General features: G+C 35.9%; 1 protein-coding gene and 1 pseudogene across 1 annotated transcript in view; one reads left to right on the top strand and one right to left on the bottom strand.

Moving 5' to 3' along the window:
* LOC107550025 (uncharacterized) overlaps positions 1 to 2,935 on the bottom strand; it is a 12,909-nt gene extending 9,974 nt beyond the window's left edge. Inside the window, exons 1-6 of the mRNA XM_016231239.1 lie at positions 2,873 to 2,935; positions 2,502 to 2,623; positions 2,222 to 2,313; positions 2,008 to 2,132; positions 1,797 to 1,885; positions 1,582 to 1,697 (exon numbers count right to left, since the gene is read on the bottom strand). Coding sequence (XP_016086725.1) covers positions 1,582 to 1,697; positions 1,797 to 1,885; positions 2,008 to 2,132; positions 2,222 to 2,313; positions 2,502 to 2,623; positions 2,873 to 2,935 — 607 coding nt within the window. The remainder of the gene's footprint in view (positions 1 to 1,581; positions 1,698 to 1,796; positions 1,886 to 2,007; positions 2,133 to 2,221; positions 2,314 to 2,501; positions 2,624 to 2,872) is intronic.
* A 95-nt stretch (positions 2,936 to 3,030) lies between these two features.
* Positions 3,031 to 12,225, top strand: LOC107550016 (HAUS augmin-like complex subunit 5; annotated as a pseudogene).
* Positions 12,226 to 12,841: the final 616 nt, after the last annotated feature.

Genomic DNA, 12,841 nt, shown 5'->3' with positions numbered 1-12,841 from the left:
GGCCGGCGCCGTCTTTGATTCAATACAAGGACACGTTGGATCGCTGCCATAGTTGGTCGCTTACTGGACACCACCATGCTTACCCATTTATAGATCTTAGCCATTTAGAGCCAAATTGTTTGCCAGATTTTAATTATCAAAAGTGATTGCCAATTTAAACGCTTTAATGACATTACGAAATAGCCTAGGCTAATTACCACCATATTAGTTCTGATACCAAATAAAGTAAACTTCATAAATAGGCCTGTATCCATTGCAAACATATTTTATTATTAGTCTTAAAATGTCCATAACATAAAATCATTGTTGAGCCACAACATTGTCAACATACCATAGTTTGACTTGTACTGCGCTGCACTGATTTCTAAAGACTGCTACACAGTGGCGGCGACTAGCGTCTTGAGCTCAAACAACGCTAAGAGAGAGCTTACGAATGGTCCAGACCAACCTTACGAAAGTGTGACTTACAGAAGATATACTTAGCGTACGAACGTGTCGGGAATCGTGCCATAACGTTAAGAGAGAGGTTAAGGAATAGGTTAAGAACTACTTAGCGATAAGAACGTTTTGGGGAACTGGGCCCAATTCTCTTTCCGGCTCAGACTACATTGGTTAAAGCATATGGGTCTGTCACGTGATGAACAAATGACTCGGAAAAACCCGAAGACTCGAGAGATGAACTAATCAATTCTCTTTCCGGCTCAGACTGCATTGGTTAAACTTATGGGGCTGTCACGTAATGAACGAACGACTAAAACCCGAAGACTCGATGGATGAACTAATCAATTCTCTTTCCGGCTCAGACTGCATTGGTTAAACTTATGGGGCTGTCACGTAATGAATGAACGACTCAAACCCGAAGACTCGAGAGATGAACTAATCAATTCTCTTTCCAGCTCAGACTGCATTGGTTAAAGCTTATGGGGCTGTCACGTGATGAACGAACGACTCGGAAAAACCCGAAGACTCGAACCAGGTGAACTACTTGACTAATTCCAGTACAGAACCTATAGGATGTTGCGCATGCGCGACTGAACGAATCACTCCCTGAGACGACTCGTTCTTCCCGAGTCACATTAAAGATTCGTTCAAAATGAACGAATCGTTCAAGAACGACCCAACACTAAGCGGACACCACTGAGTGTATTCCATGTTTATCTTGCCTTGTTTTTGCCTTGCCTTGCCTTGCCTGTGTTTTTGGACCTTGGATTGTTTCCTTGTTTTTGTGAGTGTTTGCTGCCTGCCCTGACCATTGCCTCTATTGGATTACTCTTTTGCCTTGCCCTGGATATAGTTGTTTGCTGGTGTTGGACCCTGCCTGTTCTGACCAAAAACTGTTTTAATAAAAGCTTACATTTGGATCTCCGTTGTCACGCCCAGTCCCGTTACATGCACATAGAATTTGGCTGAGAAATTACCCTCAAAAGATCATTTAAAGCCATTATTGTGTTGAATAATAACAGACATCACAAAAAGTAGCTTTAGGAAATAAATATTTTTTTTGATTCAATATAGAATTTATTATACAAACGTTTAGGCTACAATGGCATAATATAAAATGTGGAACATATATATTCTTACCTGTTGGACTTGTTTGTGCACTGTGACTGGTGGCTTCAGTGGTTGGTGGTGCAGTCGACGTGAATATGATTGCCTTCCTTAGCCAAACCTTACTGTATTCTTCAACGAATACAGCTCTGAATAGAAAATTTTAGATCAGATTTACAAACTAAATGCAATAAAAGTGTAACGATGTTAGTTTCATTTCAACTTATTAGGCTGCACAGTAAAACTACCTGAAGAAAAACACTCCAGTCTCTTCGGGGGTCCACAACACTTGAACTGTCCTTTTTCTTTGGTTATTTTTTTGAGCCACAGCATGGCCCTGATAATATATCCATATCATAAACAGTGCAATTCAGTTTAAGGAATTAATTGCTATAACATTTAACACATGGTGTAAAAATGGATAACGAATATGTGTAGTGGGTGCAGGGCAGGACTCACACCACAGATGAGTATGCTGTTGTCCGGGTTAATCAAATTAAACATGCCAGCAGACTCACACTTATCACACTTACGAGCGTCCAACATGAAACCTCTAAATTCAGCCGGATAAGCCAAAACCGAGACTATGGTAAAATGAGAGATTTTGAATTGACACATCTGAAAAGCCATTATGTTTTACACCGATAAAATAAAATAAAGTGAGAAAATCTACCATTATTGTTCGTTCCCAGTTCAGAATCTGTCACTTCTATATATTCTGGTTCGATCTTGAAAGGTGCTTCTTCACCGTTTTGTGGTGGTACACTGGAAGAAGAAGAATAATAAGAAAAAGTACTAATTCTGCGATGACATATCCAGTTAACGCACATTTCCGTTAACCGTAAAACACAACGCAGTGCAGTGCAAAATTCAAAAATACAAGTAAAACACCTGTAAAAAAATAAATACGGAAAATTCCGTAACAGTGTTATCTGTGCACCATTCCCACATACCCATGTTTGATATCCATTCCTTGACATTCACTCTCCAATAAAAATCCATCGCTGTAACAGGTGATGAATTTCAGCATGGTAAATCCAAGTGAAAGGAAAAGGAGACCGCACGAATTGTACATCTGAAACAGCCAAAAACCACGAAAACAATCACAGAAATTTAAACTACACACTTTTAACAATTTATGTTTATAGATTCTTATGAAGTTCAATTGTAATTAAGATATGACAGTAGCCTACGTTGTTACGCGCTTTGCTGATCAAAGAGAGGAATAAAACCTTGTGTCTTGCTGTCAGTCGACTCTATACCTTACCCTTTGACTCAACGTTAAATTGGCTGAAGGCCCTCTTTTGGCCAATCAAGGTATTACGATAAAAGAAATAGTAGTCTGGATATAATAGCAAATAGCAGCCTTGTATTCTGGGGTAATCATTGTCCTGCCCCAGTTAAAACATGACGTGCACAAGGAAGTACATATTTTACTGGATGGCTGATATGATCACAGTTCTTTATAAGAATAAAGTAATCATGAGGTCACAGATCAACAACAAGGATACAGAGCCAATACTTCCTTCTGTAAGTAGCCTAAAGGTTTTTGGGTTAAATGCAAGTGAGATGTTGTAACTCTCTACCACAGGCTGAATGTGAGAGAAAGTTAGTCCTGCAAAAATCTGACCTAAATTGTAAGTTCATGTCACAGTCCTATATAATGAAAACATTAATAAACAAATAGTAGGCCTACAGTCCAGCATTCTTTGATAAAAGAGAGCTGTAGACTTTTAGGTTCAGTTCATCAAGTTTGTGTAAACTCCGATTTTTTACAATACAAAAATCAGCACACCAGCAACTGGGAACCAGAATCCAAAACAGAATATGTAACATTATTTTCCATCTAGAAAACAGCTCTGCATCTTGAAGAAAATGTATGATGATTTGCCCAAAAGGCCTAATATTACCTAATTTGATGATGCTGAGTTAAAAAATCATCACATACAGTTTTTTTTCTTTCACAAAATAAGAAAGATTTTTCAAATCATTTATGCATCAGCTTTAAAAAAATAGCCAAAGCATTCAATTGGTTTTAATGACAAAAAGTATTCAAAATGTATCATTTAATTTACATTATGCAACAGAATGGAAAAATGTATTCAAATACTCCATTTAATGCCAAAGAACTTTACATCTGGGTCATGTTTGCATTTTCTTCTGTCTCTGTCATAACCTTGAAATCAGGATTAGGCATAAAATATTGTCTATTGAGCAAAGCTAAGAATTGAACAAAGTGTTACCTGGCCCAGAGGAAGACAGGAATCATGTCTTTATGATAGTTTTTCTGGTGAGTTTTTCTTCACCTTACAAATGGTTATTGAAAGCAAAAATATCATATGTACATATTTTGTGAGAAAGTGTGAAGTGCTAGAGCAAAACAGGCACTATTTTTGGAATCATCACCCCAAAATTAACAAGTAGGCTATTGGATTTCATTCAGCAAATTATGGTTCAGTGTAATACAAAAACTGTTATTATTTTCAATATAAATAATAAAAACCACTGTGCAAGTTGAATAACATTCAAAATAATCATGACAGAGGAACAATGTTTGGCCGTCTTCCAACAGGAACCTATAAAGGCTAGGAATTAATAAATAACTTGTAACAATAAAAATGAGGAAGATTGTTACAAATCGTTACTTATAAGAATTGGAGGTGAAGAGAATGTGAAGTAGTGATATTTGAAAACATAAATAGACATACATGCTAAATAGTTTCATCAAGCCAGAATTTAAATAATGAAATAGGCTATAACAAATCATCTCAGTACACAGAAATCCGTGTATCATTCGATCATTTGTTTTTTTATTTAATATTGAAAGTAGAAAAATCAGAAAACGGCTCCTTTTTCGTTTTTTTCCAAAAAAGGAGAATTCAGCTTAAATTTTCGTTTATGGTTCAGGGGTAGAAAATATTCATAAACAGCTTGAATATTCGATTTCTACACGTGGGCGGGAATTAAACACCCCATTCTGCTGATTGGTCAGCCGAAGATCAAACCATGCCTTCATCAGTTCTTCTGCAGTATCATGCAGCAGAATAATAGTCCTCCACTGCTGCAGTTGTATGGATCCTTAACGCATTTATTGCTACTACATTTAGTCTTTTTTCATCAAACAAACAGGCTAATGAATAGCTCGACACAACTCATACCGGGGCAAAGTCTAGACAGGGCTTTCTTCCGTGTAGATATAAATTCTATTCTTTGCATCAGCTGGGCATGGCAGGGTATGATATGACAGCTGTCTTAGCCAACCCTGCTCACCCAGTAAGTCTGTTTGTTTAATTAAGAAATTAATTAATTAATTTGTTTAAAAATAAATACTGTAAACACTAAGACAAAAAGGAAGGAATAATAAATTGGCTTGGGTATATATAGGCCTATAATGTTCACGCAAGAACTGTCATTCTGACTGACAACCGGAGAACAACAGATATTAAATAGCCTACTGTTAGAGTTTTATAATGTAGTCTTGTGTTTTATTAAAATTGATTGCAAAGAAGAAAATTAAACGGGGGCGAAGAAACGTCTCCCGCGTATTATGACTGGTCTTTTTCACATTGGAAAATGTGAGATTTTTTGTTTTGTTTTATCATTATCAGAAGATTTAAAAAGATGGCAAGTCTCAGCAGGAGCTAAAGTGCTGGGCTGTTGAGGAACTTGAGTTGCCAGTAGTCAGACCCCCGGATGACGGCTATATAAAGACGTTAGTGAGTTATATGAATGAATTATAACATTAATCCTCATCAACGATTTTAAACTGATCACGTGTTTACATTTCATCTAGGTTGTGTGTCGGTCCGGGAGCTTCCATTTGGAAGTATATCACGCAACATGTTTATAAGGAAAGGTGCGACCTCCAGATTTCACAGTTTCTGTGTTTACTAACTGTTACGTGTTCTTAAATGCACTGTTTCTGATTATACAATATTCCTTTGACATATCTATATCCTACAGGAACGTTCGAGTCATGAGGGGGAATATTCAGTGGTATCCTCTAAGTTTTCTGACAATGTGATGTGTTAATATGCATATATGTGTATTATGTGCTGGGTTGTTATTGCAGATTCAAACTAAAACGATTAAATTCGTTTTTTGGTAATTAGATTAAAGTTGAAATAAAATAAAATAAAAATGTTCGATAAGAAACTTGTTGCCTCTGCAACTAACTGAAGTAAAAAAATAAATAAATAAAAAGCTTAAGTTGAAGTACTATAATGACTGAAATAGAAAAGAATGTAAATAGAAATGTTAAAAAATTATAAAATCACAAAATCACATGACAAAACTTAAATTGAAATGAAAACTGAAAATATATAAAACCTAATTCCAAGTATTAATAAATACTATAATAGTATCTGAATAATATTAAAATATCAGTGCTTTTATGACACAAAACATTTACATGGATATACACAGTGTTGGGCAGTAACTAGTAACTTAGTTACTGTAATAATATTACTTTTTGCAGTAACTAGTATTACTAATAAGATTTCAGTAATAATATTACAGTTACCATCCATAAAACGGTTTAGTTACTTAGTTACTTTTGATGCCTCAACCCCGCTGATTTAAGATCCAACAATCAAATAATTCCTAGATTTATTTTCATAATTTTCACGACTTGCACATACATGTGATGTCCCCAGTGCAGCAGGCAAGCTTGGAATATGGAAAAGCTTACATTCAGCAGATAGAAATATAGCATTATATTGATTTTGTCAGGAAAAAAGATGATCTGAACACTGTTGGGTAAGTTGTGGCTTTACTTTACTCTTACATCCCACCCACATCCCTCTCTGATCAGCATGTGGTACATTATATTACTATAATTAAAAATCTTTTCGGAAAATTAGACCGTTTCTTACAATCTTATGTGATTTGATAAAATACATAATGAAATATAATCGTATATGGGTAACGGAAAAATTACAATTAGCTTCAAGCTACACATGACAATTAATGAGATTAATGCAACACTCTACTTGAACGTCACTATCAATCACTATTGAGTGTTTGTAATAACTTCTGACTGCGATCCAATGTGGATTTTTGTCAAATGATGAGGCAGAAATATGTTGTTGGTAACATTCTAGAAGAATTTTATGTGGAAGAAACTACTGTCGGGTGTGAAGAAAAAGTAATGTAACTAGTAGTGTTACGAAATATGGTTGTTTCATGAGGCCCACCGCAAGTTATATATTTTTACTGCGTTGTGTCAAAATGTTGAAAATCAAGTTCTTACTCTATTACTTACTAACTTGTGTTTGTTTGAGTTGTTCATTGACAGTCTAAATCCTAAGGTACAAAGTTTTACAAGATAAAGAGGTAAAGAAGAGTACTTGATTGCACTTTCTCATGCTGCTTCTATAAAGATTCATAAGCACAGCTTAAAGATGATTATTCATTGTAGCTTAAACAGTTGAAAAATCTGAATAAAGATGTGAGAAGGCTTGAGCTTCGGAGAGAGATTGCTGCCCTTCAGACTGAACTCAATCAACTGGACACAAAGATCAGTAGAGTGGAGGATCAAATTGCTACCGAAGGTGAATGTTCTTATGCTATCTTTCTGTTCATCTTCATGCTCTTTTATACTACCTACATCTGTATTACACACATACTACAGGCTATGTGAACCAAAACAGTCGTCATACGATCAATATGGTCTCTGATTACTTTCTACACATTCCTGATTTTGTTGTATACAATACAGCATATGGTATTTTAAATAAGACCTGCTTTTAATTGTAACCTAATCTTATAATGATGTGTTCTTCTGTCTCTGAAAAAAACTTTCACTTGAAGCTAATAATTTGTTTATGGTTTAATATCCTTTTTAAAAATACATCAGAGTATGGTATTTTATGTTGTTGCTGTTGTTACTAATATATTTCTTCCCTTGTTTCTGAGCAGAGCAGAACATAAACAGGAAATGGGACGACTTAATGGATGGCAGGCACAGACAGATGCTGCTGGATTCTTTCAGGCAGCGCTGCTCTGAGGAGAGAAACATACTGTTAGAGGACACACACATGATTGGCACCCAACGGCATACCCTGGAAGAGCTATCCAAGTGAGCCACCTTCAGACTGTTATATTTCTATTGCAGCTTTCTCAAAGACTGATTGAAACAATGTTTTAAAGCTGCTGTGTGCCATATTTTGATGATGTGTGCATCTTTATTGAATAAAAGCATTAATTTCAATTTTTTTAAAAAGCTGAAAGGTAGTGCATATTTCTCTTTTTGTCCAGGAAAGCAGAGGAGAAGCTGGTTTTCGGGCCATCTGACAGTTCAGACAGTGAAGCCGGAGCAGATCCATTGGTTTTAGTAAGTGTTGCTGTATTTAATGGTGTTTGTGATGCACACTAGAATATTATAATTATAACTACTTTTTGGCCTCTTGTCATTGCTGATGTCAGTTTTAATTCTGAAATTCAAAAATCCTACTTTTGAATGGCCTTTATTTGAGAAAAATAGGTGGTGTAGTTATAAAATCTTTAACTAAACTTTCACTAATCTTTTACTTGGGGCCTAATTGGATAATTTTAACCAGTCAAACTCCAGTTGACCACTTGATTAAACCACTTGGCTTTCCACTGATTGTAACTCATGAAATACCATTTCAATCTCATTTCAGAAAGATGTGAGAGAGCTCTGCAGCGAGAGGGTTCTCTTCTTCCAGTGCCTGCTTGAGAGTGAACTGAATGTGAATCCGTCCACTGAGTAAGATGCACAGGCATTTGATGCTGATATTGTAGATAGAAGAGCTTTATCACTTTTGTCTTGTTGATACAAATTCATTTGTTTTTCATCTAGATTTACTCATGAACAAAGGAAAGCAGTGATCCAGCACTGGACTAGTGCAGTGGAGGTAAATGAAGACACTCATTTTAGGAGGATGCATGTTTGTTTATGTGTCTGCATGCCAGTGATTTTGTTCTGCACATCAACAACTTATGAGAACCTCAATATTTTTAATTTTCAGAACGTTCTACTCTCTCATCCTCCAAACCAAGTGCTTTCGGCTCTGCAAGTCTTGACCTCTAGACAGCAGGTGGTGTTAAAGGAGAAGGTTGCAGCTTTGAACGTGGAGTGTGACATTTCGGATCTAGGGTATATTTTTACATTATAATGTAGATTATCAAAACCCATTCTATAAATAATCATGTTATTGAATTGATTATTGCTTATTACTCAGGCATTTGCCCTTAATGCAGGTTTCGTTATCAGAGCGATCACCTAATAGATGTGTCGGCTGATCAGGAGGAGGAGGAGTTAACACCTGTCCGCAGTCTATTGCAGGTGAACATTTGAGATGGTAATTTTAGTGCATTGTATACTCTTTCTCTTGTGGCTCAGGTTGTATTTGTGTGTTTGCTCGCAGTCTGCTTGGGAGGAGGTGGAGCAGAGTTATTTTGAATTGGCTCAGGTTCACAACAGATGTGGGCAGCTGTGGCCAACCATGTATCAGGTGCTACTGATGTATCTACAGCAGCATGGGAAAATAAATATTAACCTTTTGCAGATACAGAAAAGTGTATGTAATATATACACACACACACACACGTGTATATGTATATGTATATGTGTATATTTATATATATATATGTGTATGTGTATACAGTATATGTGTATATATGTGTATATTTATATATATGTATATGTGTGTATATTTATATACAGTATATATATATATATATATATATATGTGTGTGTATACAGTATATGTGTATATATATGTATATGTGTATATATATATGTGTGTATATTTATATACAGTATATATATGTGTATATTTATATATATATATATATATATATATATCTGAATACTTTCCGTACCCACTGTATATATATATATGTGTGTATATTTTTATATATATATACATATATACTGTATATACATATGTGTGTATGTATTACATACACTTTTCTGTATCTGCAAAAGGTTAATTATTTTACCAAAGTAAGAGGGATCATACAAAATGCATGTTATTTTTTGTAGTACAGTACTGCTGTTCTTCAGAAAAATCCTTCAGTTCCCACAAATTATTTTGTTATCCAGCATCTTTTGTGTATTTGAACCCTTTCTAACAATGACTGTATGATTTTGAGATCCATCTTTTCACACAGAGGACGACTGAGGGACACATATGCAACTATTACAAAAGGTTCAAACGGTCACTGATGCGCCAGAAGGAAAAACTATATATATATATATACAGTGGGGGGAAAAAGTATTTAGTCAGCCACCAATTGTGCAAGTTCTCCCACTTAAAAAGATGAGAGAGGCCTGTAATTTTCATCATAGGTATACCTCAACTATGAGAGACAAAATGAGAAAAAAAAAATCCAGAAAATCACATTGTAGGATTTTTAAAGAATTTATTTGCAAATTATGGTGGAAAATAAGTATTTGGTCAATAACAAAATTTCATCTCAATACAATTAAAATAGTAGTTATTAAAAATAGTAAAAAAATAAAAAATATTGGGGGGTATTTATTTAAAAATATATATATACATGTTTGTTGTAATAGAAATTAGTTGAGTTTGGTGGAGATGTTTAAGTGTTTGAGTTGGAGATGGAGGGAGTGAAGCAAGCGGCAGTTGGAGACAGCATCAGAGAGCAGTGTGCTCAGCTACAGCTGTAGGCCAGAGAGGGGCTGGATGCCATCAGAACCCTGCAGACACCGTGGCAAAGTGTCATGGATTTCAGACAGCTTGTGGTATGTAATTGTATTCCTAACAAAAGACTGAACATTCATAGTCTGGAGATGGTATGTGTGTTTTTCTGTTTAGGACAGAAGACAAGAGCAGATACGGCGCCTGATCAAGGGAAACTCCGCTGTGAAGACTGAGTTAACTTATGTCTATGCAGAGGTATCGTCTCATGCAATAAATTCTTTAGTCTTCAGTGTCGCATAATCCTTCAGCAATCATTCATATGATTTAGTTTTGAAGAAACTTTTCTGATTATCAATGTTGAAAACAGCTGTGCTGCTTTATTTTTGTGTAAACTATTATATATTTTTCAGAATACTTTGATAAATAGAAAGTTTTTTTTTTTTTTAACCTGACAAACTTTTGAACAGCATTTTGTATGTATGTATCTATATATACAACAAAGCTTGTTTATTTTTTTTTTCCAGGTTGGACAGTTTGTTCAAGAGAAGCTTAATGCTCAGTTTTGCAATGTGATTAAAGCCAGCAGTGGACTGCGCAACTCTGTCTCACAAGAGGCCAAGCACTTTAGCTGTGTAGCACTGGCTGCACTGGATCGCAGGGTCATGAAGGGGTCAGCAAATCTACCGAAATCCATTTTTTTCCCCTCCAGTGCCTCTGTACATGATTCCATGCCTCACTGGCATTTTCAGTTGCTTTGCAACATGGAGTCAGAGGCTAAAGTTATTGAAATTTTTCTTTGTTACCATTTGCACATTAATATTGCATTATCAAAGAATTAATTGTTCTCTACGAACTAGTCTTTTTTTTCTAATCGGCAGAGGGCAGAAACCACCAGCAGCTCAGCTTTCCATCCACTGGATACAGTCCCCAGCTTTCCACAAACTCTGTGAAAGTCTCTCATTTCCCTTGTATATGGTGAGATGCACACTTTTATAGTCCGTTAATAATCTACATTTATTCATCATCTTTCTGAGAACCATTTCAATTATTAGCTCATCAAGCAGCAGTTAGTAAGTCCATTGTTTTACCACCTACAGTAAGTTTCACCTTTCTGATGATTGTTCATATCATATACAGTTTAAATATGTTTGTCAATGATGGACAGTTTCCATATCAAGCTTTTTCTTAACCCAATATGCAGTAAAAACTGATGGTAGGAGTCTTGTCTGTCTTTGCCAGGCTCCAGAAGAGCTGTGGTCTCAGGCTACAACTCTACGGCTGGAGTTAAGAAATCTGCGCAGACTTCTTCAGCTGTTCTCAGAGTCATCAGCAGACCTGCAGAAGCTGACAGCACAGCTACCATCACTTGATCAGCAGAGTATGTCATTATGGCAATGCTTTTTTTAACTTAAACCACACTTTTTGACCTGTTTTTCCCCCCCTGAATTAAAGTTTTTGTGAATGGTAAAAGAGCCTAGATTCCTTGCTATGAGAGAATGCTATTTTGGTGTCTATTTCAGCTTTGGTGCAGCGTGTGAAGATGGTAGATGAAGAGATTCTGCAGACTTTGCTCCCACGGGCCCGTGAGCTCACGCAGAGGTGCTCGAAAGGCGTTCTTTACACAGAACAAGTGAAGACTGCCATCACACGCTGGTAAGACATGACATGCTCTCAAATGTTTCCAACATGGGCTCTTTGTGGAATCGTCAAATCACCTTTGTTTTTATAGTGCTTCATACAGTAGGGATTGTTTCAAAGCAGCTTAACAGTATTAAACAGGAAAGTAACAGAATCAATTATGCTTTATTAAATTATTAACTTCAAAAATTAGATAAAGTTTGAATAGTTTGTAACTAACCGCTAAAGAATCAATACTGATCCCAAACTGTTCAAACTATGATTTTAATCAAATTAACGTACTGTTTGATTTTGTCTGTGCAGGTGGGAGCAGCCTGGTCAGTTTGCCCTGCCAGAGATGCAGAGAGAGGGACTGACTTTCCAACAGTGGCTTCAACGATGAAAACTGGCAACAAAGGAATCCTGAATTAGTTTTGCATTTGAGAGCAAAGTTTATGTTGGGCAACTTTATCTGTGCATAATTTGTATTTCATTTTCTTTCAATTTACTCTTACTTTACACTCAAAATAACCTGAGTAGGTTTTCTTAGTTAACTTTTCTGCAACATATTCAGTTTGTGTTTGAGGGTGCATCCTGTTCAAGAAATATTTGATGCACTTTTTCTGGATTTCTCAAATAATTTAATAGACACTGGAATAAAGGAGCAGTTGTATGTCTTTTGTTTTGTGGCGTTTTAAATCTCCCTACTGAAGGTAGAAGTTAATAAGATGCAGAATACTTGTGCTGTTACCGGTGTTGTTTTTGTGTGTTTAACCTCAGTACCCTCTTGTAGGAGCTTATGTAATGTTTATGTAATTCTCTTATAAATGGTAACAGTGGTGGTACTTCTACTGGGTTAGACCAAACATTTATATGCAAACACAATTAAAGTAACTTTGTGATGACTGCCTATGGGCATCCAGCTCTTGATGTCATTTCCTGGTTAAGATAGTGTATAATCAGAATGTTCAGTCCTGTGTGGCCCTAAAAGGCTGTGATAACCTGTGTAAATGTACTGCTGTATAAGTGTTTTTGAACAGTGA

Source organism: Sinocyclocheilus grahami, unplaced genomic scaffold (assembly GCF_001515645.1).
Source record: "Sinocyclocheilus grahami isolate Dianchi unplaced genomic scaffold, SAMN03320097.WGS_v1.1 scaffold16.1, whole genome shotgun sequence".
Classification (NCBI taxonomy): Eukaryota; Metazoa; Chordata; class Actinopteri; order Cypriniformes; family Cyprinidae; genus Sinocyclocheilus; species Sinocyclocheilus grahami.
The sequence above is the reverse complement of the archived record's forward strand: the minus strand, read 5'-3'. Positions and strand labels throughout refer to the sequence as shown.